We start from the raw sequence: 13901 nt of genomic DNA on the forward strand, positions 1-13901 counted from the left end.
TTTTTTAAATTTTTAATTTAAAAAAAAAAATTAAAATTTAATTTAATAATTTTAAATTATTTTAAGAGTGGATTACAAGCATTAATGATAATAGTATAGGGACAGATTTTGAGACTAAATTATGTGTGGCATAAAGTGGAATACTTTGGAAAAACCTGAGGGGTTTGCTATGCACTTACAACATGCCGTATTAAATGGAATTCTTCTAATAGCTTTCTTCTACTTTTGTGCTCATTCTCATTCTTAAATATGAGCTTCTGTTTACTTTAGTTTTGTTATTAAAGGAGTACTTTTAATGAAAGTTTTCCTAGGTCTTTATCTGGGAAAATCTGGATATAATTGAAAATGCTTGATGACCTTTAGCTAAGAAACAGCTATATAGCTACTGCTGTTGAAATAATATTCTAAAAGCTGAAAAGGGAAATTAAGCAAAGTCATTGTTCAGACAGTGTATAGAATATGTGATATATAGATATGTGATAAGAGCTGCCTGGACAACCACACTGTTCCATGACAATGTCTCAATTTTCAGATGGCTTTCTATTGTGGTAGATGTCACGAAAATCCCAAAATAGGATAGATACGTAAATTTGGAAGGGCTGATAATTCTCTATATTATTTGGAAAAATCAGCACTTCCAAATGAGATAATTCTTAAACAATCAGCAGCTGCAATTATCTTTGTAATGTCATATCTATATAGCTGACTAGCAGACTAGAAGAAAAATTCATCAGGTACGTCTCTGTCAGGATTACGTATAGCTGTCATGTTCTTGTTTCAGGCTGCCTGTCAGATGGAAATTTAGGAAGGTTGTCTGGCTTTGCAGTCTGCACATAACAGTGTTCCCAACAGTGAAACAGGGTTTCATTTCCCTGGCTGAGAAGCCATGTCATGGGATTTGGCAGCATATATGTATTTCATGAGATGTTAGTATTTATTGAATCTTCAAATATTTCATTTATCTTGTCCTTCTTTTTCATGACACAACGCTGTTGATAAAATTCTTCTAGTTCTGCTGTTCATAAGAGGCTGTTAGATTAAATAATTTGGTGAAACTATAAGGTATTTCTATTTCATGATTCCCCCCTCTGATTTGCTCTAGATCTCGTCGATGCTTTCAAACCAGAATATGTAGCTCCTTTAGTAGTTTGGCTATGCCACGAAAGCTGTGCTGAAAATGGCAGTCTGTTTGAGGTAATTATTTTAAGTTTCATTTCTTCTCCCTCCTTCCCTCCCTTTGCTCCTTCCCCCAAAATCAGTTGTTTGCTTTATCTTATCCGGCCTTAAACTATTTGCTGAAACTAAATTACCATTTGTGAACTACATACTCAGCATAGACAGAAGAAATATTGATCTGGTTGTGCAGTATTTGACAAATACTTCAGGCAGCAGCAGCCTTGTCAAGTTCTGGGCTGTGCTCAAAATGCTACCAATTTGATTGTTACAATTCTTACTGTACTCTTTTAAGGTTGAAGAAATACCAAAATTCAAAAGACATTTTTGTTCTCAAAATCATTCAAACATAGAATGTAGCTTGCAGGAAGGAATAATTGCTTTATTATGATATTCATTGTAGGTATTGGCGTCAAACTGCTAACTCATATATTGGATGGAAAGGGTTTTATGTTGATCACATTCAGGTGCGGTAAATGTTAAATACCACCAGCAGTAGTTCAGAAATTTTTAATATATTGAGTTTGTTCTGGAGTATAGTTTTGTTTCCCAACACTACCAAAACTTTGCTTTTTGACATGTCATAAGCTGATGATGTTCTTTTTGTCTTGGCAGGTGGGAGCTGGGTGGATTGGAAAATGTAAGTATGTTGCAGGATTGATGTTTTTGGAATTGACATCAAGGCTGTGCAAAGTTTCTTTAGACTTAACCTGTGTGCTCAAGACATTTTTTACTCATGTGAGATGAATAAAAGCCTAGGGTTCTGAGAAAGCTGCTTGTATTCAGTAATAGTCAAAAATTGAACTTCTTGTGGAAAAACTGGTAGCTTAGGTATGTGCATTGTTATGCTTTTGAACTCTCAGTAATTGAGAATCTACCTAAGTAACTTTAGCTCTTGGATCCTGGGCATAATTTGAAGTAGAATTTGTGGTGGTAAATATACGTTGCTGCCTTTTCTTGATAACTTCAATTTTTCATTATATAAAAGTATCTATCACATGCTAATAAACAGGCATGTTTTTAATTTATCACTTTATCTTTTTTCATTGCTTTCCACCTTTACATAAGCTTCTATTAAAAAACTAGTGTATAAGCATGTTGAGGGAATTAGTGTTCTTAAATAAGCAGTAGCTATGCTACCCATATTTTCCTTAGTGACTCCAGGAAGTAGCTTAATTGTTAATGTAGGGAAAACTTGCAGGTAATATTGAGGACTTAGGAGAAGAAAAAATATTCAGTGTGTGAGATGTCTTGACTTTTTTCCTAAATTCTTTGAACCTAGTATGAGCATTGTTTTCATAAACTGTACAACTTTTCAGCCTACATGAGAATCATCAGTGGGGTGGAAGTTGGGCTGCTAATTCAGGAAGTCATTCTGCTTTCTTTTATTTTTTTTTCCCCACTTGATAACCATTTCTAACTAATGCAAGTGTTCCGTGTAACTGCAATAGTGTTTCCAGGAACTGTGGTAAACAGATTAAAAGAAGCAAGGCAGCAGCACAAAACGTCTTGCTGTCCTTCACAAGCAGTTAGATTTTAATACAGCTGAAAATCTGCACTTTGATCAAGATAAAATATCATGTTTCATCATTATAATAGCTATTGTTGAAGTTACTGAAATGAAACCAGGTTGTTAATGAGGTGCTACTATGGCCTTATTCATTGTCTTCTGCTAATTAACAGCCAACTCAACATGACTTGTTAAGTATTAGAATTACAAGCCAGGAAGTCTGTATCCTTATGGAACTAATTTCACATTGGTCTTACCAGTTTCTCTCTGGTCACAGTATTGAAATACAACTTCAGGGACCATTTAGAGGTGCTGGCTACTGGTATTAAGGTTCTTTTATAGCTAACAAATGGTTTTTACTTTTTCTCTGTGGTTTTCCATGCTTTCAGAAGATTCCTAAGCATTAATAGTCAACATCATGTCAGAAGAAAAAAATCTGTAAATATATATTAGCTACAACTTTTCAGTAGACAGAAGCCTAAGACTAGTATTTCTGGAGAGTGATAAGTTGTTGTAACTTCAGTGAAGCTTAAAACCAGTGCTATTCCTTTTCTAAATGCTAGTTAAAGCAGTGAGCCAACTTTTAGTCCAACTGGAAGTTGTACTGGTGAGTTAGATTGGAGTACTTAAAATGGTTCCCTCATCTTTGAAGGTAGTGGCCTAGATGAAACTTGTCTAAAGAAATTAAAAACTTCTTTGATTGTTATTGGAACTCTCTGGCTGATGTTTCCCATTAGTGCGCTGGGAGCGGTCCTTGGGAGCCATTGTCAGAGGAAGGAATCAGCCAATGACGCCTGAAGCAGTGAGAGATAAATGGGAGAAAGTGTGTGACTTTGATAATGCCAGCAAACCCAGAACTATCCAAGGTAAGGGAGACTTATAAGTTGGGGCCATTCAGCCTGGGGAAGGGAATGGTTTTGGGAGACCTTATTGTAGCCTTTCAGTACTTTATGGAGGCCTTTGAGAACTGCGGGGAAGATGAGATAAATGTATGCTGCTGCAACAGCACAAGGAGTAATGGTTTTAAACTAAAAGAGGATCAATTTGGATTAGATAAAAGAGGGAAGAATTTTACAGTGAGGGTGGTGAAACACTGGCATAAGTTGCCCAGAGAGGTGGTGGATGCCCCATGTCTGGAAATATTCAAGGTCTGGTCAGACAGACTACTCAGCAAACTGATTCACTTGAAGATGTCCCTGCTTGGGAGTTGCTGGACGGTTCGACTAGCTGACCTCTAAAGGTCTCTTCCAATCCAAACTATGCTTTGATTCTGTGTATGTGGATAGCTTGGGTAAGCAAAGCTTCAAAATCTATAGAACTAGAGAGAATTTTCTTGTAAATGTATTAACATTAATCATTTACTGTTTCAATATGGTCAGATCTTTCTAAAGCAACTGCTGTATTCTTACCTATAGCATTAAGAAATGGTTTATCTTCACAGTTTCCAGAGAAGTGACATTGTTGTCATTGTAAGCATTAGAGTCAGATGACAGTGTTTTATTTGATTGCATCTACATGCAGACAGCATAGTGTAATAGAGACATTGTGTTTTCAGTCCTGGAATCTTGGTTTTTCGTGAACATTTCACTACCAAAAAGCTCTGTTTAAGTTGTGGGATATATCACAGCAAAGAAGTTCTTACTGTGCCTTATATTCTGGTCATATCACCCCCTTGGCTGGTGACCAAAATGATTTTCTCTTTCAATGCTTTGTTTACTCGTTCCTTGCCAGCATTTAAGAGTGCAGGGCAGGAGGGAACAAGGCATCCTTATGTACAATGTCAGTTGAATTTCGAAGATACTTAATTGCGCAGTAGACGTCTAAGCTGTTGGTTCAGAGATCCATTAGGACATTTTGTTAAAAACCTTAAAGATATGTTTTTAGGTGCCTGTACCGAAACCAGAATAGGACACACTTTGTCCTTTCCCTCACATCTTGGCACATTGGGGAATGTAATCATCCAAACAGTAGTTCTAGTTCACCTTACTGATCTTTGGCTTACAGATACCCTGTTTCCAAACCTATGCAAGTTTATTCATGTTCCCTGTTCTGTAATGGAATGGTATTTATAACAACATAATTCCAGCTTTATCGCTTCTGATCTGTTCTTGGACCTGCCACGTGTACTATGTTACTTTTATGGGTTGCTAGAAGAAAAGTGTTATAGATGGGGATTTCTTTTTAAAGTTGCCTCAGCATTATATATGGTATTTCACATCTGCCAGTTGATGCTATGAGGAGAAAAAACCAAAGACGGTTTTGAACTTCAAGTGAAAGTGCTTACAGTATAATATGGCAGGTTTCTACAGTTGGGAAATCATAAATGTTACATAGGCATGGATCTTCCATGCCTTAGCTTCTGTTTTGTAATGAACTTAGTCAAGATACAGCTTTTTCCTTCCAGTGCCATTAAGCTAAAGATACTGAATAAAAACTTGTGCATTAATTGTTGTATTGTGTATTTGTGATAATCAGCTTAAGGGTGGAAGAAAATTTTTGTTAGCTGAACAGAATTTTTAGTTCTATTAGAAGTTTCTTCTACTGTCAAATTCTCCACATTATTGCTTGAAGGTATTTGACTGTGAAATAAAGGAAACAACTTGCATTAAAAATTAAAAAGTACAATACATATCACCTGCAAGTTTAAACTTTTCCTGCAGATTTCCTTAATTTGAGTAATATGATGTTATGAACAGCATTTGTGTACTAAGCATTACATGCAGTAGGAAAAAACCTCCAAAAAGCAATTTGAGAAAGTATTTGCTTTTAATGTAGTAGAAAACCCTGTAATCTGAGATGCTAATCTTGTTTCTTGTTTTAGTGATACTGATAAGAGATGCTTGACTTTGACTTTGTATTCTGTACATAAAGCAGAAAGACCAAATTAAGTGTGATGCAGAAGCTTCTACGTGTGTGGTGCAGGGTGCAGTAGGTCACAGTTGCGCCATGCACTGCATGTTGGTATGTTTTCTCCTTGCCTTCATAGTGTACTACGTGCTCTTGCATCATTGTCCAATTCTTCCTGTTATGGAAAGGGAATCAGACTATGTTGTGGTAGGGGCAGAGGACGGCCATCTCTGTACACAGCATTCTGTAGAAGTTATTGCACAAATTAGTGTGTTGTTCTGTTATCTAGGGAAGCAGAATTTATTGTGTCTATCACTTGTGTGAGGCACTCTGTCTCAAGCAATGGTGAAAATGTGAGCCAGTTTCAGCTAAAGGTCTGTAATTGGCTCTTAGAAGTTTTTGTGGCTTTTTATTCTATTAGAATATACTTAGAAATAACTTGAGTATTCTCATTGTATGACTTCTGTCTCTTAAAAGCTTATGTCTGACATAAAGCAAATTAATGTAAAACACATTATGTGGTTTGTGTATATATATATATGTATGCACACTTTGTGTATATATGAAGAATTTGCATAAGAGGAGAAGTGTTCCAGCTTCAGTGTCAGCTTTCTTTATATGTATTTAAAAAAGGTTTAAACACTTGTGCTGTTTCCTCTGTTAAGGGATATGGTTCATATGCAATGTCACCTATTGGAAAATGAATACTTTTGGTAGGAGATGCCCTTTGTTGTAGCTACTTTCAACCTTTGTTCACCAGCTTAATCTTTTCCTTCTGTCTGCTAATGATTTGCTGTATAGTAGCAGGCCATTCTGAGGTGAACATACAAGGTTTTAGAGTTCACTGGTAGTACAGCACTTAAAAAAATACCCCTGTACCAATAATAAAAAACTGTGTGAATTAAAAAATTTCCTACTGGGTTTGTTTCTGCCAAATTTATGCCCTTTGGTACAATTGCATATTTCTTGGGTCTTAAAAAAAAAATGAGAAAAGTTTGGGAATTAGCATCCCAAACATTAGCATTGTCAGCCTCAATTCTGTGCATGGGAAGGTCATGGAGAGCAGGGAGGTGATTTGAGACAGCCAGTACAGATTCAGCAGTGTGAGTCCTGTCTGACCAACCCAGTGGTGAGTAAGTGAAGGCCTGTGATTATCATCTGTCTGAACTTGTCTAAGGCCTTTGACACAGCCCCCCATAACATTTGTCTAAATCACTAAGATATGGATGTGATGGATGAACTGTTCAGTGGAGGAGGTGTCTCACATGGAGATCACTAATGCATGGTGTCCCTCAGGGGCCTGTATTGTGAAATGTGTAATAGCTTAATCAGTGACATAGATAAGGTATTGAGTGCACCCTCTGCAAACTTGCTGAGGGTACATCAAGCTGAGTGGTGTGGTGACACACCTGAGGGACAGGTTGTCATCCAGAGGGACCTGGACAAGCTTGAGGAGTGAGCCCATGGGAACCTCATGAGCTTCAACAATGCCAAGTGCAAGGTGCTGCACCTAGGTTGGGGCAAGCCTCAGTATCAATGCAGGATGAAGGCATCAGAAACATCCCTGTGGAGAGGAGCTTGGAGACACTGGTGTATGAAAAGTTGGACAGAAGCTGGCAATGTGTGCCAGCAGCCCAGTAGGTCAATTGTATCCTGGGGAGCATCAAAAGAAACAGGTCCAGCAGATTGTGCAAGGTGATTCTGCCCTCCAGAGCTCTCCTCTCCACTTGGAGTATGACATCCAGCTTTGCAGTCTACAGCACAGGAAAGAGTAAGACCAGCTCTGGAGCAAGGCTAAAGGGTCACAAGAATGATCAAAATGAAAGAACTCCTCTTCTAAAAGGAAAGGTGGAGAGAATTGGGTTTGCTCGTTCTGGAGAAGAGAAGGCTTCGGTGGCACCTTTTTGTAGTCTTTTGTCAGGACCCATTGCAATAGGATGAGAGGTAATGGCTTTAAACTAAGGGTTGATTTAGATGAGCTATAAGGATGAAGTTTTTTACAAAGAGGATGGTTAAACACTGGAACAGGTGGAACAGGCTTTTCATAGACAGGTAGTAAATGCCCCATCCTGTAAACATTCAAGGTCAAGTATGATGGGGCTCTGAGCTACTTGATCTAGTTGAAGATCTAGTTGAATATGTATCTGATCATTGCAGGGGAGTTGGGCTTGCTGACCTTTAAGGGTCCCTTCCAACCCAAACTATTCTATGACTCTGTGATCTCCTTAGTGTTCAGCCGGGCACTAGCCAGCTCACCAATTTTATAGTCCACTCATATCTTACATTCTGGAGGAAAGACTTCTTGAAAAGGAGATTGTAGTATTCTGCACCATTATTAATTTACAGGTTACCTTTTTACTGTTGATCTTAATTATGAAAAATTATTTTGTTGAAAATACATGCTGTTAATCTTAACGTCTCCCCATTAAAAGTGTTTCTATTACTGCATGTAAGTAGTTTTTTGGCCATGCCAAGTTGAGGAAACATTCATTTGAACTCATTGCTTGGAGGTCAAACCTGTATTCTCCTGTGAAGATTTTAAAGCAATGTGAAACCTTCCTTTGATTAATGCAGAAAAAGTAGAAACAATCTGTGACTTATCCCAGTAGCTCTGTATTGCTTTTCTTTTATTCATTTAATGAATGAACAAAGGGATAAAAAAAGTTACCTTGTAAAAGTTTCTTATAAATTACAAATCTTGTTTTTCACATTTTCACATTATTTTAATGCCATAACCTCATGTCATATTGTGACAGAGCTTGTATCCAAAGAGAAAGCTTGTCTTTGGCAGAAGATATGACAAAATAGATATTGTTTCTTAGATGTTCCTTTTCTTCACAAGATTCAGGCCACAAACATGTTATGATGGCAGTAAGACTGGTAAGCCAGAGATAGTTCAGGAAAACAGGATTCTGCAAGAGGGCATGCAGTTACCTTGCAGGGTGTTTAGAGTAGTGCTGGGTGATAGAGCAACAGTGCGTTAATGCAAGCAGCAATGCAAGTCAGTATGGGCACAGGGTTTTGAAGTGGAGGGGACTCTCAGTTAAGGTAGTTAATGATTTTGCACTCCTGATTTAAACACATTTTTATTTTTCTGTGCAAGATTCTCATCACTTTTTGTTTGAGTCTTTCTAATGTTTAATATTGATTTTAGTCCTATTAAGCTTCAAGGAACAAGTTTTTCTTGATGGCCTGGTTTTGCCGTAGCTGAATTCAGCCATGCATCATCTCATTTATAATTTTGTCATTGTTCAGTCTCAGACTTATTTGCTTTTCTATCTATCTATCTGATTCAGGAAAGAGGGAGACAGTCAGGAGGTTAGACTTGTGACTTGTCTTGCAAATAATTTTCATGATAAGAAAATCAGTAGTAATTTTCAGATATTTGCTTCTCAGACAATTGAAACATATAATGTTCATTATCTTCTCCTTTACACATTGAGATAGCTGTCATGGTTTACTGGCAGGTGCAGAACTCATGGAAGCTTTGTAGAAATAACTTTTCCTCTACTTTTGTGTGGATGCTTGTAAAATACAGCACTGTGCTCAATTTGCGGATGTATATTTACTGTGTTTAAAGGTGAACTGAGAAACACCAGGCTATGTCTCATTTGCTGATTGATGTGTATTATGTGTCTGTACCTGGAGTGTGTCATGTATAGTTATCTGACAGTGAGTTTTTTCAATTCCTTTCTCTAGAGTCCATAAGTGTATTGAGTGATGCTCTAAGTCAGATAGAGTCCCAAGGGAATGTTTCTATGAATTCAACAAGCTCTGGATTAGTGGTTTCTCCTTCTGTTGACATGGTAAGTACATCTGTTTACCAGGTGCACTCAAAGCTGGGTGAAAACATTAAGCAGAGAGACTTGTGTTGCTACCCAGCTTCTACTCTGGCTTGGTGTCTGCAAAAAAGAAAGGTGGGGTATAAAATGTGAAGTAAGGAAGCAGAACGAAAAACATCTCCTGATTCCACTCTATTTTTCCTGTTGATGATAGGAAAAGTTATGACTGAATAGACTGGATAATGCAGAATCTAAGTATTTGTAAGTTCTGTTAAGCCTCTTGAATTAGAGTACTATTGAGAAAAGCAGCAGCCTGTGTATTTCTGGGCATCACCATTTTGCTCTGGTTCCTTCTCTACAGATAATTTTCCTCGTTTCAGTCTTATTATGGTGCTAATTATTTCAATTGTGGTTTGTTATAGAAAAAATCTTACGCAGGGCTGAGAGTGCAGCTGTGTAAAGTTACACCATTTATTCTTGAGGTAGATTGCTTAAGCAAGGTATAAAGCCTTGCATTTGAGTTGCTTGTATTGCAGTGTATACATCAATAGTTTATGGTGTATTTATTACTCATAATTTGTGTACGTATGACTGTAAAGAAATGCTCAAGCATTAGGTTTGATAGAAGAATTACAGAAAGAATGCAAGTTCAGTATACTGTTTTTGATTTTTATTTTATGCTGACTTCTTACTTCCAGGCAAGCGTTGTTGGCCGTGAATTGGGTACCAGTGTGTATAGATACACTCACTTGGAGCCTATTCTATATGCACTTGGTGTGGGGATGTCAACTAAGGATCCAGACCACCTAAAATTTCTCTTTGAAGGAAGTGAAGGATTCTGCTGTTTACCCAGCTTTGGAGTAATTCCCGCTCAAACATCAATGTTTGATGGTGTACCTTCTCTTCCAGGACTGAATTTTGATATCACAAGGGTATGGAAGAGTAAATTATCTAGTTTTGCTTGTGTATCATATAACTGAAAAGTGACTTCAGTTACATCTTTGTAATATTGTTAGGTTCCTTTTGTTCTAGAAAAGTTCAGTGGTTTGTATTCTTACATCCTATGAAATTATTCATTCACTTCATTTGTACAATGTGTCTTCCTATGATGAGATGTATGATGAATTCAATATTAGATTTTACTTTGTATTCACTTCGCATTTTTTAAACCATAAAACATAAAACTTTGTTTGAAAACATTTTGGGGATGAAGTTAGAAAAACAAAAGAAGAAAATTTGATTTTTTTTTATAATTTGTTTGCTCTGAAATGCTTTCTAAAATAGTTGTGTATTGACTTGGGGGACAAAGCAATCTATTGATTGTTGTTACGGCACTGTCTTTCTTTACATAGATGCTGCATGGTGAACAATATCTGGAGCTTTATAAACCACTACCAACCTCAGGTCAGTCCTGTGTTGCTGATTTGTTTTTCACTATGAGAACAGTTCCTTTAGCCATATTGCAAATGGAAATAGGGAAGCTTTTTTTCAAACTGTAATACTATATCTTTTTTACAAGAAGTGGGGGAGAGGCACCCTGTTGTGTTCTTGAAGGAATTCTGAAACTGTTTTTTGACATAAGGTGTTGCTTTGCTACAGTATACTTCATAAAGTGTGTGTAATCTTTGATACAATAAGCAAATACACTACCATACCTATGTATTATTCATCTAATTTGATACTAATTACCAGAATGTTAAAATATTTCAGTAAGGTTATATCTTAAAACTTTTGGGATATTTACCTAGGGATTCTTCAGCATTGATTATGTCTGTATGCCTGTAAGAGGATAAGATTTAAATCATGTATGTAAAAAACAAATAGATATCCTAAGGAGGAGGCTAAAGCACAATTACTTTTCCTCCTGTCAAAATTCTCAAGGTATTAGTTACTGCAGTAGCAAATTCTTTTCAGAGATGGCTGAATTTTGCAAGATTATACCATCTGAGACTCATTACTTTAATTCAGGATATGCATGTGTCTGGATTTCTTCATTAGTAGCTTTTAAAAATTAAGTTTTTGAGAGTGTAGCAAAAAAAAATAAAATTGCAAGCTGAAAATAAATGGTAGAATTTCTTGTTGAAACAAAAAGGAGATGTCTGAAAATTGTATTTACTATGAAGAACTCTGATGATTAGTAATGAATTACCAGGACTTCATAAAAGTTTTTGTTTTGCATTCTGTAGGCTGATTTATAAACACATGGTATCTCTAAATGTCTGTGACAAACTTCAGGGACTCCTGTGCCCAGGCTGTGAGATGAGCTTCTCTTCCCTAGGACTGTGGTTGTCTCAGTCCTCCTGAGGACAATCCTTAAATGCTTGGAGCTATCTTTGAAGATAGCAATGTGTTTGAGTCTAAATAGTGATGTGTTTAGCTCTGAATACATGAACTATAATAAAATTCTATTTTTAAAAAGCCCCAAAAGTTAGAAAAATACCCCAAGCAAAGCAACACTCAGATCTTCAAACCAAGATTTGCAAAGATTCCCAGACACTGTTGTTATAGTCATGATTGTAATTAATGTGACTGTTACAATTCTTATTATGTTGATAATAAAAATTACAATAATAATAATAACAACAATGATGATAGTGGTAGGTAAGGAAGTTAGTAAGTAAGTGTGAAGAGCAATCTATGGGCTTCTTCCTGAAGTAAAACCTTACAATGTGTCCTTGTTCTTTTCTTGCAGGAGAATTAACTTCAGTTGCAACTGTTGCTGATATTCTGGACAAAGGATCAGGAGCAGTCGTGCTAATAGATGGTAAAATAGTTTATGGTTTTTGATGGGGGTTCAGTTATATTTATTAGGCTTCACTTTTTTACTAGCTGTACCAATAACTGCCAGCCCTTCCACGAAGACTTAGGTTATTAAATCTCAGTGAGATGTGGCTGTGTAATTGTTCTTCGTCAGTTAACCTACTGAAATAGAAACTCTTCCTGTAGAACACCATGCAAACTGATCAAAGTGTAATTGTTCTTGGGTAGTTAGCATGCTGAAGCAAGAACACTTTCTTCCTGTGTAGCGAGAATAATGCAGTCTGCAAACTGATCAAAGTTTTTAACAACAATAATACTTTTTCCTGCCTGAAGGCAGCCAGTTTACATTCTTCCACTCCACAATAAGAGGTGTGTGTCTGCATGTTTACATATCTTTTGTGGTTGGTTTTGCACAGGTTAATCATATCGTTATGTTGTGTAAACCCATCTGCAAAGCATTGATCTTTAAGAGCATGTCTTGCATTCCTTTTTTTATGTCTACGTTATTTTATTCTAAACAAAGCCCATTTCCTTCCTCTTCTATCAAAGTCAGAGGATGAGAATTTCTCAAGAAGTTGATAACTTTTAATTTTCAGAATCTTACTCTCATTATGTGTGCTTATGTCAAGGTCCTTTGGGAAATCAGACAGAAAGAGTAGGTTTGTAGCCTGTGAATCCTATACACTGTCAGCCTTTTATTCTTTCAGTGGTCAGAGAGATAAAATTGTAAAAGGTTTTTACTGACCATTCTTCGTAGCTGTGTTTTGCTTTCATACTGAGCTAAGATGAAGCCCAAACATTCTGGCAACATGCAAAAGTTCTTTTTGTGAGCAGAGTCTCAGTGTTTTTTAAATTTCTACTGTAACTGGAAATGAACATTATTAATAAAACAGTGCTGTGAATTCCAGTCAGAGGTGTAAAGGAGTGAAATAGATATGAACTGAAATATGAAGCTCAAGCTCAGTTCAGTGTAAGAAATCTAACTTGTTCAAAAGAAGAAACAGGTGACCTTAAGCTCTGGAACTCTTCTCATACAAGGTGCTAGTACCACTTTTTGTATGAGTTAATAATCTGCTTTACACACTGAGTATTCTCAATAGCTTTAAATACCTCGTATTTCATAGTAAAATTCTGTATTTAAGTAAATTGTTAATACAGTCTGAGATGCTGAAATAAAACTAATTTCAGTTCTGTGTTGTCAGATATTTTTAGCACCCTGAATGTTGTCACCATTTGGATAGCTCATTTTTAAAATTTTAATGCCTTCATATAGATAAAGTTCATGATATTATTTGAAACAGATCATTAGTCTTCCCTACTAGGGAAATGCATCAGTGCATTGTGAAAGTGTGACCACTGTCCCCTCAGTTGTTAAAATGAACTTTGTCAAGTTTCCAGCTGAACTTGATATACTAGTTGTATGAAAAAGGAGATTGAAGATAATATATGACCTTCATCTTTGTCTTTCAGTGAATACCTATAGTGGAAAGGACCTAGTGTGTTATAATCAGTTCTCCCTGTTTTTTGTTGGAGCTGGAAGATTTGGTGGAAAACGAACATCAGAAAAGGCCAAGGTAAATCCACACATTTCCATATTTAAAAAAAAACAAATATATAAAGACTTCTGTCAGCACTGCAAGAAAAATATTTGGTATACAAACTAGGAAGTATAAACTAGCATTTAAACAGTGTAGCTGTGCAAACTCAGATGGAATTTAAATACTTTTGTTCACTGCAGAGCCTGAGTGAAAAGGTACTGTTCAGGTCTTGGGAAACCAGTTGTTTGAGAGTTAGGGAGAAAAGTGAATTGATAAACATTACACAGATGA

At 36.5% G+C, this 13901-nt stretch overlaps 1 protein-coding gene across 2 annotated transcripts in view; it reads left to right on the plus strand.

The window, feature by feature from the left end:
• The window catches only part of HSD17B4 (hydroxysteroid 17-beta dehydrogenase 4), a 59194-nt gene that overhangs the window by 14261 nt on the left and 31032 nt on the right, over nt 1-13901 (plus strand). For both annotated transcript variants that reach the window (XM_058825944.1, XM_058825945.1), the window contains exons 9-16: nt 1103-1194; nt 1789-1813; nt 3421-3549; nt 9230-9336; nt 10011-10244; nt 10665-10716; nt 12005-12076; nt 13543-13646. In XM_058825944.1, the coding sequence (XP_058681927.1) occupies nt 1103-1194; nt 1789-1813; nt 3421-3549; nt 9230-9336; nt 10011-10244; nt 10665-10716; nt 12005-12076; nt 13543-13646 (815 nt within the window). The remainder of the gene's footprint in view (nt 1-1102; nt 1195-1788; nt 1814-3420; nt 3550-9229; nt 9337-10010; nt 10245-10664; nt 10717-12004; nt 12077-13542; nt 13647-13901) is intronic.

This window comes from Poecile atricapillus, chromosome Z, assembly GCF_030490865.1.
Source record: "Poecile atricapillus isolate bPoeAtr1 chromosome Z, bPoeAtr1.hap1, whole genome shotgun sequence".
Taxonomy (NCBI): Eukaryota; Metazoa; Chordata; class Aves; order Passeriformes; family Paridae; genus Poecile; species Poecile atricapillus.